At 35.8% G+C, this 13,600-nt stretch overlaps 1 protein-coding gene across 2 annotated transcripts in view; it reads right to left on the reverse strand.

Moving 5' to 3' along the window:
- Window positions 1-824: 824 nt before the first annotated feature.
- The window catches only part of LOC106881564 (cilia- and flagella-associated protein 70), a 49,429-nt gene continuing 36,653 nt past the window's right edge, over window positions 825-13,600 (reverse strand). For both annotated transcript variants that reach the window (XM_014932026.2, XM_014932018.2), the window contains exons 22-28: window positions 13,044-13,265; window positions 10,826-10,971; window positions 7,601-7,753; window positions 5,815-5,976; window positions 3,001-3,090; window positions 1,979-2,128; window positions 825-1,203 (exon numbers count right to left, since the gene is read on the reverse strand). In XM_014932026.2, the coding sequence (XP_014787512.1) occupies window positions 1,090-1,203; window positions 1,979-2,128; window positions 3,001-3,090; window positions 5,815-5,976; window positions 7,601-7,753; window positions 10,826-10,971; window positions 13,044-13,265 (1,037 nt within the window). In that variant the 3' untranslated portion in view covers window positions 825-1,089. The remainder of the gene's footprint in view (window positions 1,204-1,978; window positions 2,129-3,000; window positions 3,091-5,814; window positions 5,977-7,600; window positions 7,754-10,825; window positions 10,972-13,043; window positions 13,266-13,600) is intronic.

The raw sequence follows: 13,600 nt of genomic DNA on the forward strand, positions 1-13,600 counted from the left end.
TCTTTTACTATAGCCTCGGGCCGACCAAAGCCTTGTGAGTGGATTTGGTAGAGGGAAACTGAAAGAAGCCCGTCGTATATATGTATATATATATGTGTGTGTATATATGTTTGTATTTGTCCCTGCAACACCGCTTGACAACCGATGCTGGTCTGTTTACGTCCCCCGTGACTTAGCGGTTCGGCAAAAGAGACCGATAGAATAAGTACTAGGTTTCCAAAGAATAAGTCCTGGGGTCGATTTGCTCGACTAAAGGCGGTGCTCCAGCATGGCCACAGTCAAATGACTGAAACAAGTAAAAGAGTAAAAAGAGTAAAATTAGATACGTAGTATATAGTTCCTGCTACTCACTTTATACATATCCAGTATGACCACCTCATTCTAATCACTGTGAATAGTGTTCTGTTTTCTCTTTAGTTAAATTGACCTTTAGGCCTCTTAAATGAAGAGGTGTAAAGAAAATATTTCTCCACTTCTTGATTAATTGAGCTATGAGAACCTTAACATTTGCTTTTAGGAGTTTCATTAAACAGACATTCTTGATCACCTTTGTTATGGCTAGAAGAACTACAATAAGCAATCTATACACTAGATTCCTCAGTGGATTTGTTGCTAACTCTCACTCTACAGATCATTCATGTATATGGTTTGCAACACTTTCACAGGCTGTTTTGCTATCCTAGTTTTCCCTGATAAGGGCCTATGCTCCTTTATCTAAGAGCTTCTCCAAGTCAGCAAATAATAGTTTGATAGATATCAATGGTTTTGTCCTTGGCTAAGAAATTCTCAAAGAATAATAAAATAAGTTCCAAAACACACATAAATGGGGTTCCTCTCAAGAAGTTTGATTGGCTATTTCAGTTTCTTTTGTGAAATAAATTTTATTACCAGAAAACAAAGTATTTTGAGATATTTTTTGTTCATATTAAAATTCATTTTAATTATTGTTATATATGATGATAATTAAAGTGAATTAATATATTCCCATAGGAAAATATAAGTATTAATGCAAACAATTCATAAAAGTTTATCTTTTTGTAAGTTAACAGACACAGCCTATTTCTTCAGTTCTGGTAACTACATTCACATTTATTCTCCCTTTGATAGAATATTTTCTTTTGAGTGAAAAGATGTATTTCCAATCTCTGTAGTTTCTTGTAAGTGAAGTATTTCTTGCAAGATTTCTTTATCATTTAACCCAAGCTGAAATGGAACAGAACCATTTTTTAATTAATAGTCATGTTAAAAGAGATCAAATATTACATTAAGGACACAAACAGTTCTCGAAACTTTGAATATATTAAATATTTGGTCCACCTGACTGGCTCCCATGCTGGTGGCACATAAAAAGCACTATCTAAATGTGATTGATCTCAGGGCCGCCTGACTGGCTCCCATGCCAGTGGTATGTAAAAAACACCCTCTACACTGAACAACACCACGGAGGAATCGACATAAGCTTAAATAATAAACCATGATAGGTGAACTGCAATATGGCAAGGGATTACTGTATGTCTCAACAAATCACTTTGTATCCTATATGTGAAGTTAAGCCTATATTACTGCTTTAACTCTTTAGCATTCAGGTTACTCTGTGAAATTCACATTGTTTTGAATTAACCACGCATTAACATATAGCTTTGAGATTTCAATGATGTAATTGTATATTTTTAGAATGACATTGTAGGGTAGGTAAGAGAGGCCAGATATAGCCAATTTGAGCATAAAGCAAGAAGAATATTTAGACCAAATATGGCTGGTTTAAATGCTAAAGGCTTAATTCCTCCAAAAACTTTTTTTTCCTGAATATGCACTGCTGAAATTTAGGTGTTTTTAATATGTGCATTTGTCTTTTATGCCCTCAAATATGGCTTATAAAAATATTGTGAAAAGGGATCTCACAATAGTATTTCAAAGTGTAAATCAATACTTAGAATATTTTCCAAAATATTCTAGAGAAGATTTGAATGTAACTTACTTTTATAGAATACTTGAAACTTTGCTCAGCTTCATATATACGCTTATGTTTAAGGCAAACAAGAGCTAGATAGGCCCAAATTTCAGGATCCATGTTATTCAGAATATTGGCTTCACATAAAGCAGACTCCGCTTCATACAACATGTCCATCTAGGAAATAGATTACATAAAATAACTTTTGCATTTATGTTGCCACTGTTTGATGAAGATATGTCACAAACAACAATAAAGACAAGACCAAAATTATGATAGTTACTAAGTTGGAAGGTGAAGACTCATCAGATGTGGGAACCTTTACTATGGCAACATCATTACATAAGTTAAAGAAACAAATGCACCTTTTCCAGGCAAGAATTAAAATAAAAAAAAGCGAACCCTACAGGAACTCTAAAGAGATTTCCCATAATTCCAAGCTCCAGATATTCATCATGAATGTAAAATTGATATTCTTCTGTATATATCAAAAACGTGGAGGCACATGGCTTAGTGGTTAGAGTGTCAGCACCATAATTGTAAGATTGTGGTTTCGATTCCTGGACCGGGCGGCGCGTTGTGTTCTTGAGCAAAACACTTCATTTCACGTTGCTCCAGTCCACACAGCCGGCAAAAATGAGTAACGCTGCGATGGACTGGCATTCCATCCAGCTGGGGAACACATACGCCACTGAAACCGGGAAACTGGGCCCATGAGCCTGGCTAGGCTTTAAAAGGGCACATTTATTTTTTTAATATATCAGAAACATCAAAGATATTAAGCAAGGTTTCATTAATGGATGCCAGCAGACAATCCTAAAAATTATGTGGATATATTTTCTTATTAAAAATGTTGCTAGTGTATAAAAATATACATTGTCAGGCCTGAAATTTACAAATATAACAATGATAAAGTCATATATACTGAAAAACATCTCTGCTTTTGGAAAAGATTATCAATGATTTACAGTTTATACTAATTAATAAGAGGACTTTAAACTAAGCTCTCTAAACTGTATCATTTTCAAAAACAAATAAAAGATACTCACTCGATAACAAGCTATTGCAACTCCCAGCCATGTGACAGAAGATGGGCTACCTTTACATGCCATGAGAAATATATCCCGAGCTTCTGGAAACTAATTTAAAACAGACAATTTATTACACCATAATGTTTAAAACTGGAATGACATTTTCATAATATTAAAGAAAACTCTTCAGTTGCTTCTAACAAGGTATTGTGCTTAATTTTTCTTTGTCATGTCATGAAAAAAATCTGTCTGCAACAGTGAATACAATTAGTAACTGTGATGGCAATGAAAATCTTCCTCTAAATATTTGTGAAATGAAAATATCATTTTCTCTTCCGGTGCTGTAAGATAATTTATCTATACTGAACCAAAGAATGAATTCGCTTTTAGCAACAGCTCATTAACCATAAGTTGACAATTAACATAGACTCTCTAAAGTCATCACCCTCTGTGACTTCAAGGTCTACAACTCTATTTGGGTCTCACACACCTTTCATACTGATGCTACTGGTGCAAATGCTGAATCTTTACATCATTCTAAACATTTTATGTTATTTAATATCATCATCCACTTGTATCCTGACACACAGGTAACACTAACACCCTAGATTTTGTTCTTACTTCCAAACCAAATCCTTACTAAACTATTGCTGTCCCTATCCCTATTAGATTGTCCAGTTACTACCTAATTAAAACTACCCAACAAACCATAATGCCCAATACCTGCCCATCTCTTGGACCCTATGGAACTACCAATTTACATTGATTATCCCTGGCAAGAAATATGCTACAACACCTGTACACACGCAATATGTCTACCAACTGGGTAGTGGGGGTGGTGAGTGTACCTTTCAAGACTACAACCCCAAAATTAAAAGATTCTTTTGTATACTGCAAGGTCAATAATCTCTTCTACCTTCAAAATTGTAACCAATCTTCCTAATCCCTTGCCTGGAGAATCTCCACCAACTTTGCAGAAACTTCCTTAACCAAGATGGCCCTCTTAGCAGCACTTCTGCAGAGGAAAATGCATCATTTGCTGTCTATTTTGCTTCCAACTCCACAAAACACACACGACTCCTCCAAAACTTGATATTTGGCACTGTACTTTGAAACTTTCTTGCTCTTCTCTACCAGCCCTACCACCAGGCACACATACAGATTGAATTTTAGGCTTTGCTATCACTAAAGATCTCTCACAGTGAAAGAGTATCTTTAACATAGTTCAGACTACATCTCAAAGACTGTTCCTTCTCTTCATAGCCAGAAAATACTTCACCCTCCAATAATTACTGATACTCTACAAACTAAGATGAGAGTCAAAATGAAATGTTGCTCCCACATATGAGATGCTGCTGCTACTGCACACAGACATCCTAGACTGCATCTAGAGAAGTGCCACTCAACTGATTGGAATAAAATTACTACCAGACATGCTCCAGCCTCTGACCCACAGACATGCTGTTTCTTTTCTCTACTTTTTCTACCATTACTACAATGAACATCTGCCCCATGGAGTTTGGTGGTCTTGTTTCGTTTCCAACTTACCTCTCCATGTTTCATCACCCATGTTGTGTCCAACCCCCCACCAGAACATCAGCCCTCCCACAAATGTCTTTTCTGCAGGTGTCAACTTGCAGCAGTTTAAGCCAAACATTAACAGCATCAGATACACTAGTCATGGAGAGTCTATAAAGGCCATGGCTACTAACCCTTCTTCCAACAAGTAAAAAGCAATAACAGTAAACAGTACTATTAGCCCTAACAATATCTTTTTCATTACTCTCAAACATTACGCTTCAGAGCTAACCCCTATCCTTGCCAAACTCTTCAATTGTTCTCTACATACAGAGCATCTATCCTGATCTTTGGAAACATGTCCCATTCTAAAAGTCAGCCTTTTTGACCCTGAGAATGAATGGCTTATTCCTTTCCTTTTTAATCTGTCAAAGGTGAAGGAAACAATTGTTAACAACCATCTCTATAACATCCAGTCTCTCATCCTTCTTAATGATCACCAGTATAGCATTTATAGAGTTAGATCAACTGGGAACCTACATTCATATGTCATTTCTTTGCCCTTGAGAAATTCAATGAAAACTATGTCATTGGTTATGACACTGGCAAAACATTTGACTATATCTAGCAAGAACGTTCTTCTAGCTGAGCTGTCCATTTATGGAGTAGAAGGTTCCTTTCAGAGATGTAACAGAGGTTGTTACAGAAGAAGCAGACAGAGAAAAACAGGCATTTGTAAAATGGCTGTAATGTATTTGTGAGCAAGTATTGATCAAGCAATCAAATGGCTTTCTTTTGGATGCAGTCTGGAATCTTGTTATTTGTTTTAACTCTAATCAGTTTAATTAGGCTCATCTCTAATCCAAAAGTTATTGCTCTTTTTTTTCAGCTATAGTATATGTAGAACTACTTTATCCAATGCATCCTCCCTGTTTAAGTCAATAGGATGTTATTTGAGGGATGTTTGGTTACTATTTTTAACAGGCCAAACAGTTATCTAGATGTTTCGTCATTGGCTCAAGTCTAGACTGTTTGTGCAAAGTAAACCAATATGGTTATACATGAACTTTGGAGAGGGTCAGTATCTAGTAAGGGCTGAAATATTTTCTAGTCCTAAATAAGAAGGCAAGTCTTTTGGATATAGTTTTAGGTAATGATTTGTAATGGTCACCACAATTCATAGGATTTTACATAATAATTTTAGAAATTAAATAATTATTAATGAATTGTCACTGAATCCAAGAACAATTACAGATTGTTTAAATGACTTGCAGTAAAGATTTAAAAAATGTAAAAAAAAAGGGCAAACATTACCTTCTTGTCTTGCAGATAGATCGATCCTAGACGCAAAAACACAGAGTGAATATCCTGGGTATCATTTACAAATGCTAAAGTACGTTCATAATGATTTTGGGATTTGGAAACGTCCCCTGTTAAATACTTCACATGACCTAATAGTGCCCAAGTTTCGGGGTACTCCAAAATAAAATAGAAAAGAAAAAAAATGATAACTCAACCAGCGTGTAAAAAATAATACTCGATAGAAGTATTAGCAACTAAAATATTAAGTGCTATCACTGTTAAGTGCTGATGCCACGTAAAAAGCACCCAGTACACTTTGTAAAGTGTTGGCATTAGGAAGAGCAACAAGCTACAGAAACCATGCCAAAGCAAACAATTAGGGCCTGGTGAAACTCTGCAACTGACCAGCTCTTGTCAACCCATTCCAGCATGGAAAATAGAAATTAAATGATGAATTCAGGTCCCTATTTCATGTAATTGAAATAACAATTTTTGACAAATATATTGCAGCTTCCAGATTGAAGATATGTAAGTAATGAAGTCAGTGTACTTTGGACAAAAAAGAAAACTTTGGAAGAGAGTAAGGTAATACAAAATATTTCGTTCTTGGCAAGAGAAGCAGTGTAAAATTATAATAGCCATCTCTGTATCATTCTTAATGTAAACACATCTTTGAAAGCAAATATACTGCAATATTTGTCCAGAGATAACATCCATTATGGACCTAACGAGGCCAATTTGCATCTGGCTTTCTTATTAGCTGCTGCTGGATAATTTTCCTTTACCTCCAACATACATACATTCCTACATACATACACACATACACAGAAAGAAAAACAAAAAAAAATATAAGCAATTTCTCAGTATGAATTCGCTTTGAGTTTATCTGTAGCTTTACTGCAGTCAGTGCACATCAATTATTTGCACATGATGTTTTATTACATTAAATGATATACAGAATAAGTATGGTTGTATGGTTTGTAGCAATCTAGTTCTGGGTTCAATCTCACAGCATGGCGCCTTGGGAAAGTGTATTCTACCATAGCCTTGATCGACTAAAACTGTATGAGTGAAAAATGGCAGACTGAAACTGCATGGAAGCCCATTGTATCTTTCTCTCTCCCTCTACCTACCAACCTACCTCCCCACCCATCCAAGCCCACTATTTTACCTACCTACCTACTTGTGTGTGTATGCATGTATGTGTGTGTGTATATGTGTGTGTGCATGTGCGCACACACGTGTGGATGGCCAGACAAAAATTGGTGCACTGATCAAAAATCCCTTGTGGGATGTAGTCAGTGCTTCTCAAACTATCTGATGTGACGTACCAGCAGTTTTTTTTTTTTTTCTGTGTGCCAGGGACTGATAATGTTTCTTAGTAATATTAATTTATATCAGAAACAATATATAAAATGAATATAATAAAAGCTGACAATTTTTTTTATCCTATGTTTATCTTTTCAACAAATAATACAATATTACATAAGCATTTTATAATGTATTTTACTTTTCTGGAAACCCGCCGCATACCGGCACCAATCTACGGACCACCACTCTGAGTAGCACTGGTCTAAGTCACTGGTCTAAGTCACATCCCATTCAGCCCTTACAACATTGATAAAAACAAGTACCAAAGTACTAAGTGAGGGTGTGGAGTCAGGCAATGTAAGTGACAAAAGTTCTTGAAGACTATCTTAACATGTTTGCAGTAGACTAAAACAAGTAAAAGATTAAAGGAATACACAAATTACATAAGGAAATCTGAAAAATAGGAATATTAAAAAAAGACACTCACCTCTTGACTGATCATAAGAGCCTCATTCAGATAATTTTCAGCTTCAGTGAACTCTTTTTTGAAGATACTCATTTTAGCAAGACACCAGAAATACTGAATGGAAGGTTTTTCAGATGACTGGAGGAGTTCATGAGCCAAAGCTCGTTCTGCAAGCTAGGAGTACAACACAACAAATGTTAATTTACTTTTTGCCTTCCCTTCTTTTTCTTTTCTCAACCTTTTTGATACCGACCCACTTGAAACAACCCCTAGTTGTGAGATAAAATCTTTTCTGTTTTAAAATTATCTAAATCAGGGGTCACCAAACTTTGTCGACCATTGACCCCCTTTAGTCACTTCTCCTTCCACATTGAAGACCCCTCCTCATTTAAAATATCTTAATACCCTTAAGGCAGCAAGCTGGCAGAACTGTTAGCATGCCGGGCGAAATGCTTATCGGTATTTCGTCTAGCTTTACGTTCTGAGTTCAAATTCCGCTGAGGTCAACTTTGCCTTTCATCCTTTCGGGGTCGATAAATTAAGTACCAATTACGCACTGGGGTCGATGTAATCGACTTAATCCCTTTGTCTGTCCTTGTTTGTCCCCTCTATGTTTAGCCCCTTGTGGGCAATAGAGAAATAAAGTACCCTACCATGCCGTACCATATCTTAAATGCGTACTGGGTACTGATGCTGGCAATTAAAATGTTAGCTAAAATATACATATACAACAAATTAAGAAATTCTATTGAAGCTGACACACTTTTTACATTTAAAACTACGTGTACAATTATACAGTATTAGACTTTCAATTTTTATGAAATTGTTTCCATGGTTAAAAAATGTGAAAAACGCATCATATTGCTGGAATATCTTTTATTGAAATTGACAACATCAATGTGAGGGATGAGCATGGCGCTGACTAAGTATTTCAAGCAGTTCATCTGATGAGCTGGTCTTTTGCATGCCAACCCTCATTCGACCCCTTGGCTATCATCGACCACTGTAATTCCTCATCGACCCCTAGGGGGTCCCTCGGACCCCCTTTGGTGACCCCCTGATCTAAATTAAAACTGTCATCAAAATTTCATGTTAACTAGCTGACCCCATAGAAATTGGCTCAGGCTTTGGCTCCCTGCAGTCCCTTGTCATGTGCGGATGCTGACACCTAAAACACTAGTCCTTAAATGGTCACGGCTGCTCCACTGAGACTCTTATCACCTTGTTATTCATCAATTACAGCTTGACACTGTAGGCTTCTGTAGCTGCCGCCACCACTGCATTCCATCCAGTGTTTCATGTCAACAAACAGACTTGAGAATAATGAGTTTGCTCATGGATATCTTGCTGCCCAACAACTGTTGCAGCCACACCAATATCTCATTAGGGAAACCATTCACAAAATCAGTTGCATCACCTTTTCCAGGCTTTCCTCTATAAATTAAAACCTTCCATTAAAATCTCACATTAACAAGTGCACTCCATGGATATTCCATGGTTTAATTAGAAACAACCACCAAATATTAAAGAGCAATATAGCATTTCAACTGCTTAATTTATGAGTTATATATATATATATATATATATATATATATATATATATATATATATCTGTAAAAGGAGTAAAGACCCCCTTCGGTCATGTATGACCATGGGATTGTACCTAAAAAGTTCCCCTCTGAGGCAGAAGTCTGGGCAAGGTTGTTTGTGAAAGACCAGCAGTCACCCATGCATACTGGCCTCCCCTCTCCATGCCACTGATGTTGTCCAAGGGAAAGGCAAAGGGGCCGATACAGCTTGGCACCTGTGACATCGCAACTCATTTCTACAGCTGAGTGAACTGGAGCAATGTGATATAAAGTGTTTTGCTCAAAAATACAACACACAGACCCTGGTCCAGGAATTGAACTCACGATTGTAACCACTGATATACAGTACTTAATCACACATATACAATGCAACAAAACAAGTCAACTAATTGAACAAATGCTGAAATGGAATATTTTACTTATTTATAACTTGAGGATAAACAATATTTTTTGTAAAAGTCTCCTTTTACTTCCCAAACATACAAATGCTAATGGTAAGTGCATATATACTCATACCATCTAATCTGCCACACACACACATATACAAACACACAGCTAACTGTTGTGTGTATGTCTAAGTGCATAAATGTGTGTGCACCAATAGCATTCATTAGTGTGTGAGTGTGTGTATGTATGCAAATGCTAGTAGCATTCATTTGAATCTCTCTCACTCCTTTTCTCTCTCTCTCTCCTTTTCTCTCCCTTTCTCTCTCTCTCTCTCTGTCCTTTTCTCTCTCCCTCTCTCTCTCTCTCTCTCTCTCTCTCACTGTTGCACACCTTCTTTTAATTCTTTTAGCATCTCCTTTCCAGTGTGACAGATTATTTACACGACAGGAATTTACTGTTAATACTTTGTATTATACTAATATAATTCACAGATAGATTGTTTCAAAGAAGGCATAGCCTGTAACATCCTGCCTCAATGCCATCTGTCACATACACTTTTATGGACATGTCTTCTGCCTCTCACCAGATTCTCCTGCCAGAACCTTACAGTGCAGCAGCTGCAGGTTAGAAGAGGTCCCATGTCAGGCCCCCGCACCAGATGGCTGGACATGATTAAGGAAGATCTCCAGAAGCTCAACATCATCCTGGTGGGTGCAGAGGGACCTGGTTGGCTCTATGTACAATGATGCTGCTGGGACCACTAACTTGGGATGATCCCAGCCCCATTGAGCAAGAGCATGAGCAGAACAGAGCAGAGCAGAGCAGAGCAGCAGAGCAGGGCAGTAGAGGTCACAGCAGAGCAGTACACTGCTCAATGTGATCACAGAACGCTGAGAGCACAAGTTCTGCTGGGCTGAGCATGTCACAAGATTCAAAAACAGGTGGATGCGTGCAGTTGCCAAGTGGTATCCAACAGATTGGCGTCTTCGAAAGCTTCTGTAACAATGGGAAGATGATTTAGTTAAATGATTTGGGTCAACATGGAAATGAAGGGCACAATGAAAAGAGAATTGTGACTAGTGGTGTGTAATAACATCTGATAGTCAGGTTGATAAATGTGATTTGAAACAAAGGTGGCAGAGTATCTCAACAGAGATATGGTAACAAAAAGTTTAAAGAAATTTATCATAGTTATATATAGATAATATAATGAGACAAAGAGAACAAAAAAAAAGAAAAAAAGAAAAAGTCAGAAAAAATGTTTAATTACTCTGAAAACTTTAAATTTAATCAACCATTCTGCTGTGATCATGTATATACTGAATTCAGGTTCTGGTTCATGTGATGGAAGGTATTCTTCTTCTATTTGACTCAGGTTTGACATATCAGACTTGATTCTGATATCAGGTCGAATTCCTAAAGAAATTTATTAAATACAAAATATTCTTTTGAAATAATCATTGATAAAATATGTGAAAGATATTACAAAGGAGATAATCTTTTCTTATTAATATTTGGTAGAATTACAAATTTGAACTTGAAATTAAGGAACAAGGAAAAAAAAAGATGCATAGAATACACATATTGTTTTTATACATTTTGTTTTTGCTTACTTATTATGAAGGTCTTAAGATTTTGAACTGGTGAGTGTGTTAATTAATAAGGCATTAAAACAATGACTCATTACAGACACAATAAAATATGGTTCAACACATGAATTCAAACAAAGAATCTTGCAAACCAAATACAAAAACGAAATTAAAATTTCTAGTAATTGGTAATCATGATACTATTTCATTCTTTTTAGAAATCCTCAGCACGACATAGCCAAATGTATATAAATTTTATGATGTGAATAGTTTGTCTTCTAAGGAGAAACAAAACATTTACAAATATTATTCAAAATGTTAGGTTTAAAAAAGCCACATTAAAAACCAAAATATATCAATGTAAAATAAATAAACTAAAACAGAAACAAATATGCCTGTTAAAAGTTGGTCTGAGAATTAGACAAATTAAAAGGGTGATATTGTTTTGTCAGCAATTAAATTGGGGGAAAAAAAAAAAAAAACATATCTTTATTCAACTATCAAACAAAAGATGAGAAACAAGGAATTTACTGGAATCTATTTCTAACTTAACTAAGTTATAAAAATGATATAAGTAATAATGGTAATGCTGAAAATCTCCATAATGGTAATACTAGGAACAACAACGATGATAGGAAATATCAACAGCATTAATGATAATCATGATAACAATAAAGGAGAAATTAGAAATAGGAGAAAGACTTAGAAAATTACTATTTTTAAATCTCACAACAAGAGATATTCAGCAACAGAGTAAAGATTGTTTGCCAACATAACATGGCAGTCCTGCTTTAGGACAAATCTTGCTGTAATTTAGCCCCAGGAGACATCGTCTCCAGCTGGCTAGACAACATGATCTGTGTCCTTATAGTTTCGAACAAGGGAATCTAGCACCTCCACTCAGCTCAAAACAATATCTGTCTAAATTACAGCAACATTTGTCCTAAACCAGGACTGCCATGTTATGTTGGCAAACAATCTTTACCCCAGGAGAAAGATTTGTTGCCAGAAAATAGTGTGGTAAAGAAGCATAATTCTAAGGACAGAAACATTTGTTCTCTGGAAAATGAATACATTTGTAAGAATGTGATAAACAAATGTACAGTTAAAATGAGACTATGCAATATGTTAATTACATCATCATCCCAATGTACTACAGTTGTGATGATGTGTGGAAACAATTGTAGTGACATGAAATAAAGAAAGTTGTTCAATCCATTTTCTCTTATTTATCTCTGTATAACTCTATAGATACTCTGGAATTCCAGATGCATATCCAATGACAGGAGTATTCCCACTGTACGATGACATTTAGTAGCCAATACCTGTGGAAGAGCTTTGTATAGCATACTACAAGGTTTTTACCCCAATTTCATTGAATTATATATATATATATATATATATATATATATATATATATAGAAAGAGAGAGAGAGAGAGAGATTTGGTTCAAAATTATACAAAAAACTGAAGTCAGAGACAGGTGAGGGAACAATAAACAAGGTGTATTTGACATCCAGGAAAAATGGAAGAGTTTTCAATGTTTTGAGCCTACAGTCTTCTACAGAAAAGAATGATGAAAGAAACCATAGAAAAAAAATGTATCTGGATTAACAATATGACAGGGTTCTTTCAATTTCTGCTTACCAAATTCATTCACAATTCTTTGGTTGGCCCTAAGGTAGAAGACACTTGCCCAAGACCTATGCAGTGGGATTGAACTGAAGACCACATGACTGGGAAAGCAAGCTCCTTAACCACACAGCTATGCCTACACCTATATATACATACATAGGTGTATATATATATATATATATATATATATACACACATTACATAAGTATATACAATTAATTTGCATGTGAATTATCTGTGTAAATAAGATGTTGTGGCTCTAACCTAGAAATTTATTGCTGTTTTGTCTTTCAAACTTTGGTTCCTCTGCTACAGCTTCTTCTTTGTCATTAAGACTGCTCTGCTGAGATTCCTCTTCACCATTAGGCTCATTTTCCACTTTCTTCTTATGAGCCTCTGCTACAGTTTGAGCAATGTTTAAACGTTCTGCTTCATGAAAAGCCATTTCTGCTCTCATTTCATTAGCTGCTCCATCATAAAGAAGTCCTACAAAGAAGCAAAGAATCAACCAAAAATAATAATAATAATAAAACAACAACAACAACAACAACAACAAACAAACAAAAAACATTAACAGTGGTCGGGTGGTGAGCTTGCAAAATCTTTAGTATATCAGTTTAAACACTTGGCTACATTTCTTCCAGCTCTTTACATTCTGAATTCAAATGCTGCCAAGGTTGACTTTGTCTTTCATTCTTTCAGAGTCAATAATACATGTATCAGTCGAGCACTGGGGACTGATGTAATTGATTTACCTTCTCCCCTCAAAACTGCTGGCCAAGGGCCAAAAATAAGAAAGATATCATTTAGCATATGAAAGA

Source organism: Octopus bimaculoides, chromosome 4 (genome assembly GCF_001194135.2).
Source record: "Octopus bimaculoides isolate UCB-OBI-ISO-001 chromosome 4, ASM119413v2, whole genome shotgun sequence".
Taxonomy (NCBI): Eukaryota; Metazoa; Mollusca; class Cephalopoda; order Octopoda; family Octopodidae; genus Octopus; species Octopus bimaculoides.